The following is a 19619-nucleotide window of genomic DNA, read 5'->3' on the forward strand; positions in this document are numbered from 1 at the left end:
ATAAGTAAACTGCTGTGTAGCCATGGGGGCAGCCATTCAAGCTGGAAAAAATAAGAAAAGGCACAGGTTACTTAGCAGATAACAGATAAACCCCCATTATATGGGGCTTATCTACTAGTTATCTGCTATGTAACCTGTGCCTTTTCTTATTTTTTCCAGCTTGAATGGCTGCCCCCATGGCTACACAGCAGCTTATTTATATAGTAGCTTTTCTGTAGCAAAAACACCAGTTTTTTGCAGAGCAACAGCACATTATATTTTAATTACTTTAAAACACTTTAATTTTTTGACGTTACTGTTCCTTTAAAGGAGACATATTGGATAAATGGGAAAAACCTTGCAGTCACACAAGCAAAGACAGACTTCAGTTCCCTATCAGGTCAGCCTATCTGCTGATTGGTTCCTATCCTACAGTGCAGTGTACCCAGAGCCAGCAGGAAGTAGAACAGATGGGGGGGACTACCGGGGTTTTAGGGGAATTTCTCAATAAATCAGTCTGAAACACAACTTTTTTTTAAGCACAATCCTTCTATACCTAAAAGAGTATAATTCACTGGTACATTCATTTTTATATACCTCTCCTTTAATAGGTTTAAAAGTACGTAGAACATAAAGATAAAATAAATTGTACCCATTTCATGGTCCTCCCCCAAATTAGCCCTTGTTTGCACAAAAATACTGCGGCCCGCTTAATACAAAAAAAAAATCCCTAAAGTGATGACCTAATTTCATCTGACCCATGTTAGAGCAAAATCTCTTTCCTTTTTTGGTCAAATTGGGACAAGCGGATCCGACAGCGGAAGGTGCTATTCGCAACCAATAAAAAAAGTCTTCTGTTCGTTTCCTGGCAAAAGAAGAAAATCTGAGCAAAAATGATAAAGTGCTGCGTATGAAATACTGGAAGCCGACGTGGAGGCCATGGCAACCAATAAGAAAGAAAATTCTTATCTTTTTTTTTGTTCTCTAACAAAAGTAGGTGGTGTGTTGAGTATAGCAAAAACAAACTGTGAGCGGACCTACTGCACCATAGCCGCTTCTAATTGCGTAACACTAAATTACGTCGTATCCCCATGTTACTCCCATTAGACGGCTACGTGTTACGTCACTGCGCTTTGCGTCCGGACGTCATTACGCAATCTCGCGTGATGAGGCGTCGGGATTTTCTCTAAGTCAGGAAGGAGGCCAGAATCTTGCAGTTAAAATCTTTGCGGGAATTGTAAGTAGCGATCTGATACTGCGGGCTGTGATAGGAAAATGGGGAGAGTCTGTGTTGTATGCACTTACTCGTTTAGCCGGCCCCTCCCTGCTGTCGGTGAGCTGCAGACCTTAGAAGGAAGGGCGGGAGCTAAGGTGCCTGCGTTTTGTTTCCCCATATACAGCTTTCTGTACTGCTTGTTTTGTCACAAGTTTTAGTCCCTGTGAAGCTGCACAGTGATTAGATAGGGTACAGGTTGGAGTGTGAACTCTCCCTAGCCCATCTTTTCCTTATCATGCCCTACTTGGACTAAAACTTCTGTGACAAAGGGAGCAGTAGAGAAAGATGTGTAGAGAAAAGAACATGCAGGCACTGAAGCTCCCTCCCTTCTGAAGTCTGCAGCTCACTGACAGCATTGGGCCCCGTTATCAAAATAAGTGCAGCACAACAGGGCCTCCCTTAAGACCAAAACAGTACAACAATGTACATATTGCTTTATAAAGGTCTATGTTACACTCATTGCCATAATCCTTTATTTTTTAGTATCAAAGAAGAAGCAGGACATAAAGCACTCCGGACTGCCAGGGTCTGCTAAAACATGATCTTTATTTCTTCACATTAAAAACAGGTGCCTGACGCGTTTCGTGCGTTAGTGCACTTATTCGTTGGCCTATGAATAAGTGCACTAAACGCGTCAGGCACCTGTTTTTAATGTGAAGAAATAAAGATCATGTTTTAGCAGACCCTGGCAGTCCGGAGTGCTTTACGTCCTGCTTCTTCTTTGATGATACCTTCAGCTACGGGTTCGGGGCTTTGAGCACCCGGACCATCTTTGGACATCGGTGAGCACACTGTTTTCCCCACTCATATGAAAATTGAATAAGGAATAGGAGCCTTTCTGGTTTCAAGTGTTAGGCTCGGGGTTTTGACACCCAAGCCTCCTTAGCACAAGGGGTATTTATCCTGTTCATTTTTGAATATATGATTTTTACATTTCCTTAATTTTCTAATTTTTAATGTCCTTTACTTTGAAAACCAGTTTGGTTATATATCACTTAGTTGGGAGAAATTGAGTGTCTTTTTGCCTGTTGGGTGCTTTTTTCCTTTTGATTCTATAAAGGAGTAATTGCTCAGCTTGATGTTTTGGTCTGGAGTTTTATTTTATTTCTATGGGGCACTGGAGAAAATGAATGCAGGGGTTCAAGGGATTGCCTTATTTCCTGCACTATTATTGAAATAAATTATACAATCCCAGAGCCAATTAATGACAAGTGAAATACTAGTGATCCCATGAGGATTTTGAGACTGATACCAACATCAGAGGTTTATTGTAGATAGAGAAACATATATTATGGTAAGATAAGAAAAGAAATGTGTTACTTTTAGATTTGTTTTCTTTTGTGTAAACTTGTAAGCCCTCAGTTTTGTTTTAATAGTGCTTTTGAAGGGTAGGGGGTTGAAGTTGCCTTATTCTAAGTGTACTTTATAGCTGTATATTAAAGGAGAAGGAAAGTCAAAATCTATTAAGCACACTATTAAATAGTACTACTATTGCTGTGTAAAAACGCTATATTCCTGGCCGCCTAATGAAAGATTTACATAGATACACATACTAGAACTTACATACTTGTTTCAGTGAACAGCGCCACCATCTTGTCCAGCATGTCTGTATGGGCTGAAAAGCACAAGCCAGCTCCCCGCTCCTGTCACAAAGATTCTGCAGCTCCCCGCTCCTGCCACAAACCCCCCCAAGCTCCACAAACCCCCCCGCTCTTGCCACAAACCCTCCGCCGCTCGCAGCACCTGTCCCCCGCTTCCCCCACCTGCTTGTCACAGAGTTCGGCGACGCTGCGTTGCCATGGCAACCGGACGCTCCTGCCCTGTGCGCATGCGCCGCCTGCAGTAACAAGTCGCCAAGTCTTGAAGGAGCGATGCATTATGGGAATCTTCTCTACCCAGCTCAGCATTTTTTTTTCCTGTTTGGCTTCTGATCTTCTGAACGGGTGAAGTATGGGGAGATTTAAGGGCACTATTGAGACAACTGAAGGTATGCCTGCAGCTTGGGATTAACTCTTTATTAGCCTTTCCTTCTCCTTTAAGCATGGGTAGGTTTCTTGGCTTTTAGGGACAAATAATATTTATGTCAAAGTGGTTGTGATGCAGAGATGCTGCAACTTGAGCAGAGGTCCCTAACCTTTTTTTTTTTTTTACTTGCGAGCAACATTTAAATAAAAAAAATGTTGGGGAGCAACACAAGCATGAAAAAGGTTCCTAGGGGGTGCCCAGAAAGGGCTGTGATTGGTTATTTGGTAGCCCAATGTGGACTGGCAGACCACAGGAGGCTCTGTCTGGCAGTACATATGGTTTTATGCCTCCAAAATGTGCCACCAAGCCAGAAATTCAAAAATGAGCAACTGCTTTGAGGCCACCGGGAGCAACATGTTGCTCACAAGTCACTGTTTGGGGATCACTGATCTTGAGTATGCTGATGGATTATGACCTGCCACACCCAGAGTGGAGACAGTTTCTTTCTGTTTGTACACAATTCCCTAAGTGTATATTGCTTTATATCATACACTTTATTTTTAAAATATATATTCGTCAGCATGTTACAATTTTGTGTTTGCAGGAATTTCCACATTCCTTTTCACAAAAGCCCCTCTTGCTGGATATTTGCTATTCTTCCAATGATGTCAGGCCAGGAACTGGCTGAAGTGGTTCAAATTGCAGTGGAAGATTTACATCCAGGCCATCATCCAGGTCAGTACTATATCCAAATAGGCTTCTTAATGAAGTGGTTAGCAGTAACTTTTTTCAACAGTATAAATAACTCACTGTTTGCCCAAGCACAGCATTGAAAATGTAATTCACTTGGTATGGTTATACTTTAATTTATGTTAAAGTTAAACTATTCATTTTTAGTTGTTTATCAATGTATCACTTGCTGCAAGCCATTTTATAAAATCCAATAATGTGTTTCCAAAACTAACCTCAGTGCCATAACTACAGGAGAAGCAGATACTTTACTTCATAATTCAGCAGGCTGGAACATGACTAGATCATCAAGAAAACTAATGCAGTTAAAAAAGTGTTTTGTATGTATGTATATCTTTATTTATAAAACGCTACTTATGTATGCAGCGCTGTACAGTAGAATACATTAATATAAACAGGGGGTATTAAAATAGATAAATACAAAGTATTACAATAAGCACAAATAAATTAAAGATACAATTGTAATAAGATAAGAGTCAAAGACACAAGAGGATGGAGGTCCCTGCCCCGTAGAGCTTACAATCTATATGGGAGGGTAACTTACAGACACAAACAGGCAAATATAAGTGCTGTAGGTCACAGTGGGTGACACTACAATATAAGTGCTAGTTCCCAGATCAGGTGCTGGGTGAGTGCTCCAAAAGGTTTTAAAAAGACTGAGGGAGGATTCTCTCCGGAGGAAATCAGGGAGGGCATTCCAAATGTAAGGGGCAGCAAGGCAGAAAGGTTTAAGGCGGGAAACAGCAGTATTAGTGGGGGGCGCAACCAAACGATTGCTCTGCGAGGAACTAAGGAGTTGGCCAGGAACGTACAGAGACACAAGGGAAGAGATGTAGTGAGGAGCAGAGGGATGGAGGGCTTTGAAGGTTAAGAGAAGGAGTTTGTAAGATATTCTTTGTTTAATAGGAAGCCACGATAAGGAGGGGAAGGGCCTGAACTCTCCTGGATGAGAGGAGGAGAATTCTGGCAGCAGTATTTAATATAGACTGTAGGGGGGAGAGATGGGAGTTAGGGAGGCCGGTTAGTAGCAGTAGTCAAGTCGGGATAGGATGAGAGCATGCTTGAGCAGCTTAGCTGTTGCAGTAGAAAGAAAGGGACGGATTTTGGCAATATTGCGCCGGAAAAAGTGACAGGTTTTGACAGTGGTGTTAATATGGTCAGAGAAGGAGAGACAGAAGTCAAAGATCACCCCCAAACAACGCGCTGAATCGACCGGGTTGATGAGGGTGCCTTCAATAGAGATAGAGAAGGGGGGGGGGGGTAGGACCAGGCTTAGGCGAAAAGATCATTAATTCAGTTTTTGTTCATTTTGAGGTGGCGTTGGTTCATCCAATTGGAGATGGCCAGGAGGCAGTTAGAGATTTGAGTTTCAGTTTCGACTGTTAACGAAGGGGTCGAAAAGTACATTTGGGTATCATCAGCATACAGATAATATTTAAAGCCAAATGAACGGATAAGATCTCCCAAAGACAGCGTGTAAAGGGAGAACAACAACGGCTCAAGTACAGAGCCTTGGGGTTTTATTTATGAGAAGGAGAAGCTTTATGTGTTTCATGCTTAAGAGGGCACTTAATTAAAGAGGTGGCTGCATGCCTAAGCAGTTCTGTCACTTCCAAGCCTTTTTGAGTAGCTATCCATGCAGGCTAGGGGTAGTGCAGATACACAGTTATATGCACCAATCAGTTTGAGGAATAGAAAGGGGTTGGGAGAGCACTCCAAGGCTAAATAGAGTATACAAATACAATGGAAGTTGGACTGATCTGGCCAAATTAACTACAAGCATCCAAAGAGAGGGGGATTGATCATGCACATTCCCTGGTCCCCTGTTTCATAAATAAATTGTCTATGCTAGTGCATGTTTTCACAAAAAACAGGGGTTTTTAGTTACAAAATTATGATCATAAGATTGGTAAGCCACCATACCACGTCAAGGTAAACCCCGTATGGTGGTTCTATTTACCTCTGGTCGTATTTTTCAAAGGCTGGCACTCCCGTGCACTGTTGCCATTCTTGACCTGGGGGCTGGTTTGAGTCAGAGGGCTTAGTCACTCCCATGCCTTCAGCTTTTATAGAGAAAGATTGCCAGGACCACAGCTTGGTTCTACAGGCTTAGTCCTTAGTAAAGGAGAAGACATGCCTTTAAAAAAAAATGGGTGTTGGTTAATGGGCTAAGACCACCATTAAAGGGACGGGTGTGGGGGTGCTACACCCACATGGAAGTTTGGCCATTCTTCCTGCAGAATAACTCAGCTAAAATACGTAAGAGTACAGACTGAAATAGTCATCATATAATGGAGCTCTTTAATGCCAGTAAAGCTGCCTTTAATTTATCCCCTGTCTTCATATTTTTACACTTTCAAGCTAAACCAGGATTTTCAGTACAGGCATGGGATCCCTTATCTGGAAACCCGTTATCCAGAAAGCTCCGAATTACGGAAAGCCCGTCTCCCATAGACTCCATTTTAGTCAAATAAATTCAGAATTTTAAAACTCGTTTCCTTTTTCTCTGTAGTAATAAAACAGCATTTTGTAATTGATTCCAACTAAGATATAAATAATCCTTATTGGAGGCAAAACAATCCTATTGGGTTTAATTAAAGTTTTATTGATTTTTATTAGACTTAAGGTATGGAGATCCAAATTACAGAAAGACCCCTCATCCAGAATACCCTCGGGATACCCGAGCATTCTTGATAACGGGTCCTATACTTGTATCTGTGTCAGTGATTACGATTCCTTCTGAACCTGGCAATAAGGAATTCATTGGCAGAAAATGTAAACAAGAGATAGAAAATATTGCTAAATACAGCTGGCTGCACTTAAATGTTTTAGCTATCTTACAGCAAACTGTTTTATGATGATCCCTTTTAACTTCTCATTATTGCACAGTGAATTAGTTTGTTGCAGTTTTCTATTACAGATAAACCATTGTTACAAAGTTACAGATTTGCTTTCCTTTTCTCGGCTTTCTTGTTGCAGTAACTGATCAATAAGGGTACTGCCACCCAGGGCAGGCCGACAAAAAGCCCCTTAACTTAAATCTGCTTTGTGTTGTCTCTGCACCCACAGGCACTGTCAGCCTGCGTGCAGGCACACAGAGCGGATTTCAACACAAAAATGCATACTCGTGTGTTCTGGTACCAAAATCTGCTTTGTGTGTTGGCACCTGAGAGAATGGATTACAAACGCAAGAGGGAATGGATTTGACAAAGGGGGTTTCTAAGGCTGCCCCTATATGCAGGAAAACAGTCCACTGTGGCAGTAACCTTAGGGACTGAAATGAATAGAAATATGTTAAGTATGAATTGCAGGAAAGGCTTGTGCTTGTTGTTGAAGAGTGCACACTTATTTTTAAAAATAGGTATAATGCTAGCCATTAAACTGAACGGCACTGGTACTTTTTCTGAAAAGGAAAAAGACAATGGGGATTTTTTACCAACACTGCCCAATTGCATAAACCTCTGGCATCTAGTGACCTGCTAGCATAATTTATACCTGCAGTAGACTGAGCAAAACTGATTAAATTGTTTTTGTTTGCTATGGTTTGTTTCAGTGCTACTTAATATCTTAGTGTTATATAAGCACCACCGCCACATGAGTAACAATATATATATATTATTCTTTCGAAAGTAGGCCGCTCCACTCAGGACTTATGGTGAACAAAAAAATGTTTTATTTGTAGAATATAACAATTACTCAGTAATTGTTATATTCTACAAATAAAAATTTTTTTTGTTCACCATAAGTCCTGTGTGGAGCGGCCTACTTTCGAAAGATTTTTGTACATATACATGAGGACTGCACCCAGGCAAGTTTAACTTTGAAAATCGTGAGTGCCTACCCTATGGATTCTATATATATATTATAATATACAGTGGTGTGAAAAACTATTTGCCCCCTTCCTGATTTCTTATTCTTTTGCATGTTTGTCACACTTAAATGTTTCTACTCATCAAAAACCATTAACTATTAGTCAAAGATAACATAATTGAACACAAAATGAAGGTTTACGTTATTAAGGGAGAAAAAAAACTCCAAATCTACATGGCCCTGTGTGAAAAAGTGATTGCCCCCCTTGTTAAAAAATAACTGTGGTTTATCACACCTGAGTTCAATTTCTGTAGTCACCCCCAGGCCTGATTACTGCCACACCTGTTTCAATCAAGAAATCACTTTAATAGGAGCTACCTGACACAGAGAAGTAGACCAAAAGCACCTCAAAAGCTAGACATCATGCCAAGATCCAAAGAAATTGAGGAACAAATGAGAACAAAAGTAATTGAGATCTATCAGTCTGGTAAAGGTTATAAAGCCATTTCTAAAGCTTTGGGACTCCAGCGAACCACAGTGAGAGCCATTATCCACAAATGGCAAAAACATGGAACAGTGGTGAACCTTCCCAGGAGTGGCCGGCCGACCAAAATTACCCCAAGAGCGCAGAGACAACTCATCCGAGAGGCCACAAAAGACCCCAGGACAACATCTAAAGAACTGCAAGCCTCACTTGCCTCAATTAAGGTCAGTGTTCACGACTCCACCATAAGAAAGAGACTGGGCAAAAACGGCCTGCATGGCAGATTTCCAAGGCGCAAACCACTTTTAAGCAAAAAGAACATTATGGCTCGTCTCAATTTTGCTAAAAACCATCTCAATGATTGCCAAGACTTTTGGGAAAATACCTTGTGGACCGACGAGACAAAAGTTGAACTTTTTGGAAAGTGCGTGTCCTGTTACATCTGGCGTAAAAGTAACACAGCATTTCAGAAAAAGAACATCATACCAACAGTAAAATATGGTGGTGGTAGTGTGATGGTCTGGGGTTGTTTTGCTGCTTCAGGACCTGGAAGGCTTGCTGTGATAGATGGAACCATGAATTCTACTGTCTACCAAAAAATCCTGAAGGAGAATGTCCGGGCCATCTGTTCGTCAACTCAAGCTGAAGCGATCTTGGGTGCTGCAGCAGGACAAAACACACCAGCAAATCCACCTCTGAATGGCTGAAGAAAATCAAAATGAAGACTTTGGAGTGGCCTAGTCAAAGTCCTGACCTGAATCCTATTGAGATGTTGTGGCATGACCTTAAAAAGGCGGTTCATGCTAGAAAACCCTCAAATAAAGCTGAATTACAACAATTCTGCAAAGATGAGTGGGCCAAAATTCCTCCAGAGCGCTGTAAAAGACTCGTTGCAAGTTATCGCAAACGCTTGATTGGAGTTATTGCTGCTAAGGGTGGCCCAACCAGTTATTAGGTTCAGGGGGCAATTACTTTTTCACACAGGGCCATGTAGGTTTGGATTTTTTTTCTCCCTAAATTATAAAAACCCTCATTCAAAAACTGCATTTTGTGTTTACTTGTGTTATCTTTGACTAATAGTTAAATGTGTTTGATGATCAGAAACATTTTGTGTGACAAACATGCAAAAGAATAAGAAATCAGGAAGGGGGCAAATAGTTTTTCACACCACTGTACTTCCTATTCAAACCCCAAAATGACTACTGGTATGTAATGATCTGGAATTTTGTTATCTAGTATGCTCCGAAATGCAGCAGTTCCACACATTTATTCATTTTTGTCTGATTTGCTTTGTGAGGTCCCATTATTTATTTAGAATAGAACTCTAAAAGATGTGAACCTTCAGTTCATATTTAAGGGCATTTGATGAAGCAGGGCTGCCATAAAATGCCAAGATCTAAGATAAATAATTGTTGCATGTTTAGTCTAATTTCAGGACTGAGAGTGCTTCTTTGAATGATAATGTGGTAGATTTATTTTATGCCCTTAAGCATCTACTTAAGTTAGAACCTTCAAAGAGACTATTTAGTTCACACTGTTTATTGGACTATATATTGGGGTATAACTTGTTCCAATCTTGACAGCTTTTGGGTGTGGGTCCTCTGAGTTGTGCTTCAACAACAGCTAAAAGGGCACACAAGTGGCGTATCAATTAAATTTGACTTTTTCCATTATGCTGTGCTATCCCTGCTGTCCGCCACAGAGAATAATTTGGGACAATACGCTGGTGTTTTATAATTTAGGTGATAACTTAATGGGGCTGATTTACTTACCCACGAACGGGTCGAATGGATTCCGATTGCGTTTTTTTCGTAATGATCGGTATTTTGCGATTTTTTCGTATGTTTTGCGATTTTTTCGGATTCTTTACGAATTTTTCGTTACCAATACGATTTTTGCGTAAAAACGCGAGTTTTCGTATCCATTACGAAAGTTGCGTAAAAAGTTGCGCATTTTTCGTAGCGTTAAAACTTACGCGAAAAGTTGCGCATTTTTCGCGTAAGTTTTAACGCTACGAAAAATGCGAAACTTTTCGCGTAAGTTTTAACGCTACGAAAAATGCGCAACTTTTTACGCAACTTTCGTAATGGATACGAAAAACTCGCGTTTTTACGCAAAAATCGTATTGGTAACGAAAAATTCGTAAAGAATCCGAAAAAATCGCAAAACATACGAAAAAGTCGCAAAATGTTCGTTTTCAAGTCGGAACTTTTCCAATTCGGGTCGGATTCGTGGGTTAGTAAATCAGCCCCAATAAGTTGTTTTAATCAGTCCCAGAGAACATCATAAAATCTAGGATATATTTCCTACACAACAACGAGAGTGTAAACAAAGTGGAACATACACCAGGAAAATGGGACTGTAGAAACTTTTAAAAACCTAGAAACTCTTTAAGAAGAATTATAGGAACTGATGGACAACTACCTTGTATAATGTTATTTATTTTGCTTATAGTTGTGCTGGAGAATCATGAAGTGACCGAGGAGGATTTGTCACCAACTTTGAAGCGCCAGCGAATAGAAATCAACTGCCAGGATCCATCTATTAAGGTTTTAATAAAATTAATTTGTTGTCATTCACTGATCTTGTTTCAGTAGTTAATGAAGTCAGAAGAAGCAATGGAAAGCGGGGTGATAAATCCTTTGTTGCGCTCTATTGGTGACAAACAATTTAATTTTACAGTTTCATTGTGTAAATCATTATGTAGGTTTATAGACTATGATTAAAAAAAATAACACCCTGTACACCAAAATGTTGCTTTTGGTTATTTTAGACAGGAATTGTGACATATGACAAATGGAGAGTTTAAAATACATTTGTGAAATCAGCTATGTGTAGCAAGAGGAACTGTTAACTGTTCCTTGTATCTGATGGTTGTTCTCTGCTTCATTTGTCTGTCAAAAACTCAATACAGATAGATTTTAGTTTAAGGGTAGCAAGAGTTGTATCCCAACAAATTAGCTTGAAGAACCATTAGCATTTGCATTGTGTTATTACATAATATTTCCACAAGATGGCAAAGTTGTCATTCACTGGGCTTAAAACTTTGCATTCTAGACAAAGCACATCTTTTTCCCTCTTTCTTCATTAATTTCAATGCATCAGTACAGATTGGAGGGTCTGGTGTCAACTGATGGCTGAAGATACAACTTTGTTTATATTAAAATATATAGAGCTATTTAAGTAAAACCATGGTTTCCTGACATAGCAGGATAGCAATACAAGTTCATTTACTGGAACTTAAATGTAGCACTGTTAACATGTACCCACTTCCCAAGTGCAAAGCTTAAATCCCTGCACATGAATGAAATAAATTACCTTTATTGCCACCTATGACACTTTCAATTGTAAAATGAGCATAGGGATATCAGCCAGTCTAGTTTCAACTGAAATGGATTCTGTCATGATTTTTATGGTGTACTTTTAATTTCTAAATTACACTGTTTACATAGCAAATAATTCACTCTGCCATTTAAAATTTTATTCTTGAACCAACAAATGTATTTTTTTTTTAGTTGTAATATTGATGACACTAAATTGTGCAAAACTATAAGTTCCATGCAGGATGCTGCCGCTTTGCAGAGCGATTTGACAAAATTAGATAACTGGGCAGCAAACTGGAAAATGAGGTTCAATGTTGATAAGTGCAAAGTTATGCACTTTGGTAGAAATAATATAAACGCAAACTATCTACTGAATGGTAGTGTGTTGGGGGTATCCTTAATGGAGAAGGATCTAGGGGTTTTTGTTGATAACAAGTTGTCTAATTCCAGGCAGTGTCATTCTGTGGCTACTAAAGCAAATAAAGTGCTGTCTTGTATAAAAAAGGGCATTGACTCAAGGGATGAGAACATAATTTTGCCCCTTTATAGGTCCCTGGTAAGGCCTCACCTTGAGTATGCAGTGCAGTTTTGGGCTCCAGTCCTTAAGAGGGATATTAATGAGCTGGAGAAAGTGCAGAGACGTGCAACTAAACTGGTTAAGGGGATGGAAGATTTAAACTATGAGGTTAGACTGTCGAGGTTGGGGTTGTTTTCTCTGGAAAAGAGGCGCTTGCGAGGGGACATGATTACTCTGTACAAGTACATTAGAGGGGATTATAGGCAGTTGGGGGATGTTCTTTTTTCCCATAAAAACAATCAACGCACCAGAGGTCACCCCTTTAGATTAGAGGAACGGAGCTTCCATTTGAAGCAGCGTAGGTGGTTTTTCACGGTGAGGGCAGTGAGGTTATGGAATGCCCTTCCTAGTGATGTGGTAATGGCAGATTCTGTTAATGCCTTTAAGAGGGGCCTGGATGAGTTCTTGATCAGTCAGAATATCCAAGGCTATTGTGATACTAATATCTACAGTTAGTACTAGTGGTTGTATTTATAGTTTATGTATGTGAGTGTATAGATTGGTAGGTGTGGGTTAGGTGTGCTGGGTTTACTTGGATGGGTTGAACTTGATGGACACAGGTCTTTTTTCAACCCTATGTAACTATGGTGTATAGGCAGCTATTTCAGTGCATTGTGCCTGACTGAGCTTTCAGTGCTACAGATTAGAACTGCATTCAGGTAACCTATTCATTCTTCTACTACCATGTAATTGGAGGAGTCCCAAGCCAGACTTGGATTTCTTACTATTGAGTGCTGTTCCACTGGGAGCTGTTATCTTGCTACCTTTCATTGTTCTGCTGATCGCCTGCTGGGAGGGAAAAGTAGGGGGTTGCAACTTTCAGCTCTGCAGTAAAGAGTTACTAAAGTTTATCAGAGCACAGGTCACATGGCTGTGGCACCCTGAGAAATGAAGAATTTTCCATGACCGTATTCCTTTAACAAATAAGGCATTCAGTGTACTAGTAAATTTGGTGAAATATCTTGCAAGTTCATGTGAACAAGACATTTGTTCACAGAGTTACTTTTAGCATGTTTTAACCCTTTCAAAAATTGCTCTTAAAGTGATGCTGACACAAAAACACTTATTGGTCATATTGATAATTTTTCGCTGATTGGTCAACTATAGTAAGTAATTGTTATTTGAAGTTTTAAAATCTGACTGTTTAGCCAACCTGACTGTTCCTTCTCAATACTGTGCTGGCTCACCCATAACACTTCTAATGCTACACAAATATGGTAGCCCCTGCATAGAGGAACGTGGAGGATCAGATATGTAATGCAAATGGATCAGGCAAATACCTTTTAAGGCACAATTATAAATAGCATGCAAAGACAAAGCTATGATTGATGTAAAAAAAAAAAATTTAATTTCTGTTGCCAGTATATCTTTAAAAGAAATGTAAAGTATTCATCTTATTGTTTATTTTTGTAAATCACTAAAACAGCATGACTGAGTACCACTGCTCATTACTTTAAAATGAGAGCTGAATTCTACTAAAGAGTCAACTGAGTCTAGCAGTGGTTACTCAGAGATCTTACACTGTGGACGGGGCAATAAAAACAGAAACACTCTGCTACAGTAATTGCAAAACCTAGTTCGTGTTTCTTTATAATGTTTAAAGAACTTTGGCCAATTATATAAAAAAAAGGTTAGTAAGATTATCGGCATACCATAGCTATAAGTGCTCAACGTATAATGTATAATGCAATTTTATTCTTTTATTAAATTGGAACATTAAGTAACTTGCATTTTAACGGACATTAGCTGAAGTTCTTATTTGATTGTGTTTGGCCTACAAAATGATATTGCTAAATGTCTAAGGGGGTACATTTTATATGCAGGTGGAACTTGGCATATTGGTTGGATATAAAATTCTTTCTCTGCAGTCAGAAAAAAATAATTTTGCTCTGAACTGCCATATTTTGATTAAATTTCTTTTCTTAAATGCCTGATAAGTTGAAGTTACCTTTCTTTTTAATCCCTAGTCATTACATGCCTTTTTTCACTAGCTTGTCTTATTTACTTTAAATGTTGGCACCGTAAATAAAAATGTGCATATTATCATATGCTACTGCTACTACTCCCCTTTAACCCTTAAATACAAAGCTAATAGTTAGCTTGCTATGGTGCAGGTGAGTATCTGCTGTTGAGCTATCAGTATATTTTGCCCTTACACATAACTTTCTAATAACTGTTTAATAGAGGTGACTTGCTTTTTATGTGTGTTGGATTTTCTATTCATGTCCCGTCTCCTTTCTTTTTCTTCACAGTCATTTCTGTTTTCAATCAACCAGACAATTTGCTTAAGACTAGACAGCATTGAGTCCAAATTACAGGTACTTGAAGCAACATGTAAGTCATTAGAAGAAAAACTGGACCTCATAATGAACAAACAACAAAATCCAGTCCAAGTTCCAGTGGTTGCTGGTTCACCACTTGGAGCCACACAGACCTGGAATAAAGTACGATGGTAAGAATGTTAATGTGCTTATTTGCCTAATTACTTTTACTAAATAGACAATGTATGCTTGCATATATAAAGTCATCTTGCTAGTAGTTTTTGATAAATTCATTGTGTGTGTGTGTCTGATCCATTTATTAGCACAATCATAACTCCATAACATTTAAAGGAGAAGGAAAGGCTAATAAAGAGTTAATCTCAAGCTGCAGGCATACCTTCAGTTGTCTCAATAGTGCCCTTAAGTCTCCCCAAATTTCACCTGTTCAGAAGATCTGAAGCCAAACAGGAAGAAAAAATGCTGAGCTGTGTAAAGAAAGTTCCTATAATGCCTCACTCTTGCACAGACACCCAGACCAAGTGAACATGCTCAGTTGGTTAGACCATGAGTCAGCTTCCTGCTGATTGGCTCAGATCCACATTCCTAAGAGGGGGGAGCAGGAAAGAGCAGAGAACAGAAAGCTGCATGTCTCTGGCACAGGAATTAGAGAAACAACTAATCTTGACAGAGAAGTCAGTGCAGCGTTTCTGTGAGTGCTTATGGCTGTATTTACATAGCCCTTTCTGATAAAGCTTACTTAGTTTTTACCTTTCTTTCTCCTTTAATGGAAAGCTTCCATCACAGCTATACCTTTTAGGAGACTTCATGTTAGGTGTCCTGCAGGTTGTTTTACCAAATTAAACTTTATACGATTTTTCTGAGAGACTATTTTTCTAAACGGCTAATATACCGCAGTGTTAGAGTAGACTCCATATTAGTGAATTTTTTCTATGAAATACTCCTGTATACAATTTAACCAACTAGTTTGTAATAGGTTTCTTCATAATTATTTTTCTCTTTTAACTGCAAGTTACTTTATAACAGGGTTCCTTAACCCAGAAATTGCTTTAGAATTGATTATGCCCTTTCACATTATTTAATATTATAGCAGAATATTTTAGTTTACTAAAGAGATTCATGGAGACCCACCATAAACACAGGGATTCAGTTTTTGTTCCCTAAGTTTAGAATCACTGCTTATGGAAGATTGTTTTCCTGAACATTCATTACTTTTTGGAATAAATTGATATCTTTACATTGGGTGTGTCAACTAGAAGAAAACACCTTTTTAAAGGTATAGATACTCACTAATATATAAGTCCAGTTTTAGCTCTGAAACTTCTGATACCTTGTATGCGGGTCAGTGATGAGCAGTTATTTTTTCGTTTAATTTGAAACTGCTTCATCTTCCCTGAGGTATAGCGTTTATACCACAGTATTTCCTATATGATTTTGTTTTTGACCAAATAATGATATTGCTAATTACTAATGGGAGACACTTTGAATCCAGGTGGAACCTGGAATGTTGGTTGGGGGTAAAATTCTTTCTCTGTAGTCAGCCAGGTTTCAATTCTCTTGATTTTTTGAATGCCTGAAAACATAATGCGTTTTCATTACCTTTTTTGATTTTCAATAAATTTTTATTTTCAAAATAGAAAGAAATTCCAGTGTTACTACAAAAAGCATAGCATTAGTAATCGTATTTTATAGTTCACATTAACAGTATTAGTGTTAAATTATACAGTAGGAGAAAATATAGATAAGTCATCAAACCATATTATATAGTGGCACTAAAATGTGAACATTAACGTGTATAGATAGAATAACCAATCAGTAAAGCAGGCAGGAAAAAAAGAAACATTTCAAAATAATATATATATGCTCTGTCTATTGGTTGATCCAGCTGATTTTATGGGAATCCCCTATTCCCCGGGCTCAAAATTTAACTGCATCAGTAAAGATCCTTGCTATGTATAATTGGCACAAGGTTGGTATTTGGGATATTGGTTCAATTTAATACGCAAGATTAAATAAACAAAAAAATAATGTTTTAGATTCTGATCCAGTAACATACTACTTTTGGACATGTCCACATTATATGGATCATTGTTCATGGGAGGCACATCGTATAATTTTACTGTATGAGCTGAAGTAAGATACCAGCAAAAGAGAACCATGTATCCCACTTCTGTAATATTACAGTATTTATTGAACTTCTCCTTACTTTGCTCTACCTATATTGGCCTCCTAAGCTTTAATGTAATGCAAACGCAGTATTTGCTCTGGGGTATTAAACAGTGTATATATGATGAGTATAGTGTTACCTTTCTTTTTTAATCCCCGATCACTACATTACTTAGAAACCAGTTTGCTTCTTCTCTTGCAAGTGTTTTAATTGTTTTTGTCATTCGTTGACATTTTACAAACACATGGGAAGTTCAGCAGCTAAATAATGTGCAGGATCTGCTTTGAGTTGAAGTTTTATAAGTTTTGTGTCTAAAATGTGCCAAAAAATGTAACTTTTATGAGAAAAAAAAAGATTCATTGTTAGATTTTCTGGGGAATAGATTAAATCACTCATTTTCATTTAGCTTTTATTCATAGTGGATGGTTTGCCTACATTTTATAAAGTTTAAGGGGTGCTGCAGCCATTGCCCTTAAATGTTTCCAGAGGATACTTGCCATGGCCTGAGCCTGTAAAAATTGCTTTAGCTATGACATAGCGTGCAAAATGATATAAAAATATTGTTCAAAAAATGAGAGATGTGCTCTTGTTTGTTCTGTTTTTCTGGAGTCTGGCATTTTTATACATGTGCTATTTAGGGAGGTATCTGGAAGAGAACTGGACCAAAACTAAAGCATTTAATGTTTATGCTTAAAAGTTTTTATTGAGGATGTATCAATATATGATCTTCATTTAAACACTATATAAAGGTAAAGGTGATTAAACAAAAAAACAGGAAAATTGCAATAATTTATTCAGCAAATTAACAGATAAGCCATTTCCTTTTGTGGAGTATTGACCCATTTGGCAGAAGCAACTTCAAGTAGATGTTTGTTTCTATCTACCTGTCTTTGACATTGCATGGGAGAAATTGTTACCACTCCTTCATACAGATATTTTTTTTTTTTTTTTAGCTGAGCAATGTTTAAGGGATGTTTATATTACAATGTCCGTTTTGAGCTTTAATCTTCAGACAGGCGGTGTCTCATTATCCTCAAGCACCCTCTAGTACAGTGCAGATTTCATAGTGTATTTTGTTGATAGTGAGCAGCCCCAAACTATAACATTGCCACCACCATTTTTTGCAGTTGGTGTTGGGTTTTTCTGGAGAAATGCTGTTAGTGATTTTCACCAAACATTTTTTTTTGATACTGTGGCCAAATAACACTGTCTTTGTCACACCTTTCCAAAGCACTTGGTTTTAGGTGGTCTTTGCCAAACTTAACTCTTGTCCTGATCTTTCTGCAAAGAAAGACAGCAAAGCTTCCCTCCTTTCTAATAGTAATCTCATGCACTCATAGTTGCAAGAGCTAACATTTAGGCCCCTTAATGAAATTCCATTGTTCTTAGAGACTTCTTTCAGCATCTCACATTCTGATCTCAGGCTGAAAGTTGTCAGTTATTTAAAATCTTCTCTACTTGTAGATGCTCTTCTGGAAAGTAAAATGATTAATGTCCAATTATTTGGTGTTTTTTTTTTTTTTTTTTTTTTTTTTTTTATAAACCTTCCCAGACTAATAGCATCTATAACCTTTAAAGGCCTCAGAGAACATGAGGTCTGAATAAGACAGACTCCTCCAAGATACTCTCTAATGATTTTCTAATCATTTGAATTTGATTTAGTGCACTTGATTATAATTTTAGGTATTTGAGCTAGTGATAAATATAGAGTGTACTTACTTTTTCCCACATATAAAATTTGCACCAAAAAGACACCCCATTCCCATGTAATTACTTTTTCACTTAACTCTGCGTAATTAGAACCATATCCACTTCATGTATTGGTAATCATTTAGCCATGCATTGTGACAGAGTTTTCAAGCTAGATAAATACTTATCTGACAGGTATACACTTTCTTTTTGAGTTGACGAGGGGAAGTACACTTTTTGTGGTACCTGGATCATCTTTAAAAACAACATAGCTTATTTAAGTGCACTCCATAGCTGAGGCATAATGGAAGGAGTTCTTTATGTAGATCAGAAAATCTCTTTGCAAGTATACTTTAGGACAGTGCTGTCCAACTGGCGGCCCACAGACCCTCTCTGTGTGGCCCCCCACCTGTCTGGCTACTTTGATGGCTTACCTTTGTGTAAGATTTAAATGGTATCAGTACTGAGATTAACTGGCCCCCTGCATTGCTCACACCTCAGATTCAGGCTGTAAACATCCTGTATTGTTTAAAAATGTAATCCCCTGTACTGTTCACACCTTTTAATCTCTGCATTGTTCACCCCCTGCAGTGTTCACACCCCAGGCTCAAACTGTAATCACCCCCATTGTTCACCTCTTCACACCTCAGACAGACTGTAGGAACATGAATGGTACTGCAATTAAAAAGTTTTTTTAATATATAGTTATTGTGCAGACTGTAGGAGCAGTGCCAGCATTGTGTCACTGTATGCTACCTGTGGGTGACATATAATGCCTGCCTATGCTGCCTGTGTGTGCCATACTCTGCCTGCCTATGCTGCCTGTGTGTGCCATACACACAGGCAGCATAGGGCAGGCAGAGTATGGCACACACAGGCAGGGTAGGGAAGGCAGAATATGGCACACAGGCAGCATAGGGCAGGCAGAGTATGGCACACACAGGCAGGGTAGGGAAGGCAGAATATGGCACACAGGCAGCATAGGGCAGGCAGAGTATGGCACACACAGGCAGGGTAGTGAAGGCAGAGTATGGCACACACAGGCAGCATAGGGCAGGCAGAGTATGGCACACACAGGCAGCATAGGGCAGGCAGAGTATGGCACACACAGGCAGCATAGGGAGGCAGAGTATGGCACACACAGGCAGGGTTGGGGAAGGCAGAGTATTGCAGATTTTTGCTGTACTACCACCATTAATATGGGTATGGTCATGTGATAACATGGGTGTGGTTTAAAAAAAAGGGGAGTGGTCAAAATTGGCTTCCATTATCGGCCCTTCACCATGTAGGCCAGAAAAATGACAGCCCTCTGTACCACAG

General features: G+C 38.9%; 1 protein-coding gene across 1 annotated transcript in view; it reads left to right on the top strand.

Moving 5' to 3' along the window:
- The first annotated feature begins 1163 nt into the window (after positions 1-1163).
- Positions 1164-19619, top strand: part of banp (BTG3 associated nuclear protein) — a 209829-nt gene continuing 191373 nt past the window's right edge. The window contains 4 exon segments of the mRNA NM_203864.1: positions 1164-1216; positions 3825-3955; positions 10719-10813; positions 14417-14616. Of these exon segments, the coding sequence (NP_989195.1) occupies positions 3883-3955; positions 10719-10813; positions 14417-14616 (368 nt within the window). The 5' untranslated portion in view covers positions 1164-1216; positions 3825-3882.

Source organism: Xenopus tropicalis, chromosome 4 (genome assembly GCF_000004195.4).
Source record: "Xenopus tropicalis strain Nigerian chromosome 4, UCB_Xtro_10.0, whole genome shotgun sequence".
Lineage (NCBI taxonomy): Eukaryota > Metazoa > Chordata > Amphibia > Anura > Pipidae > Xenopus > Xenopus tropicalis.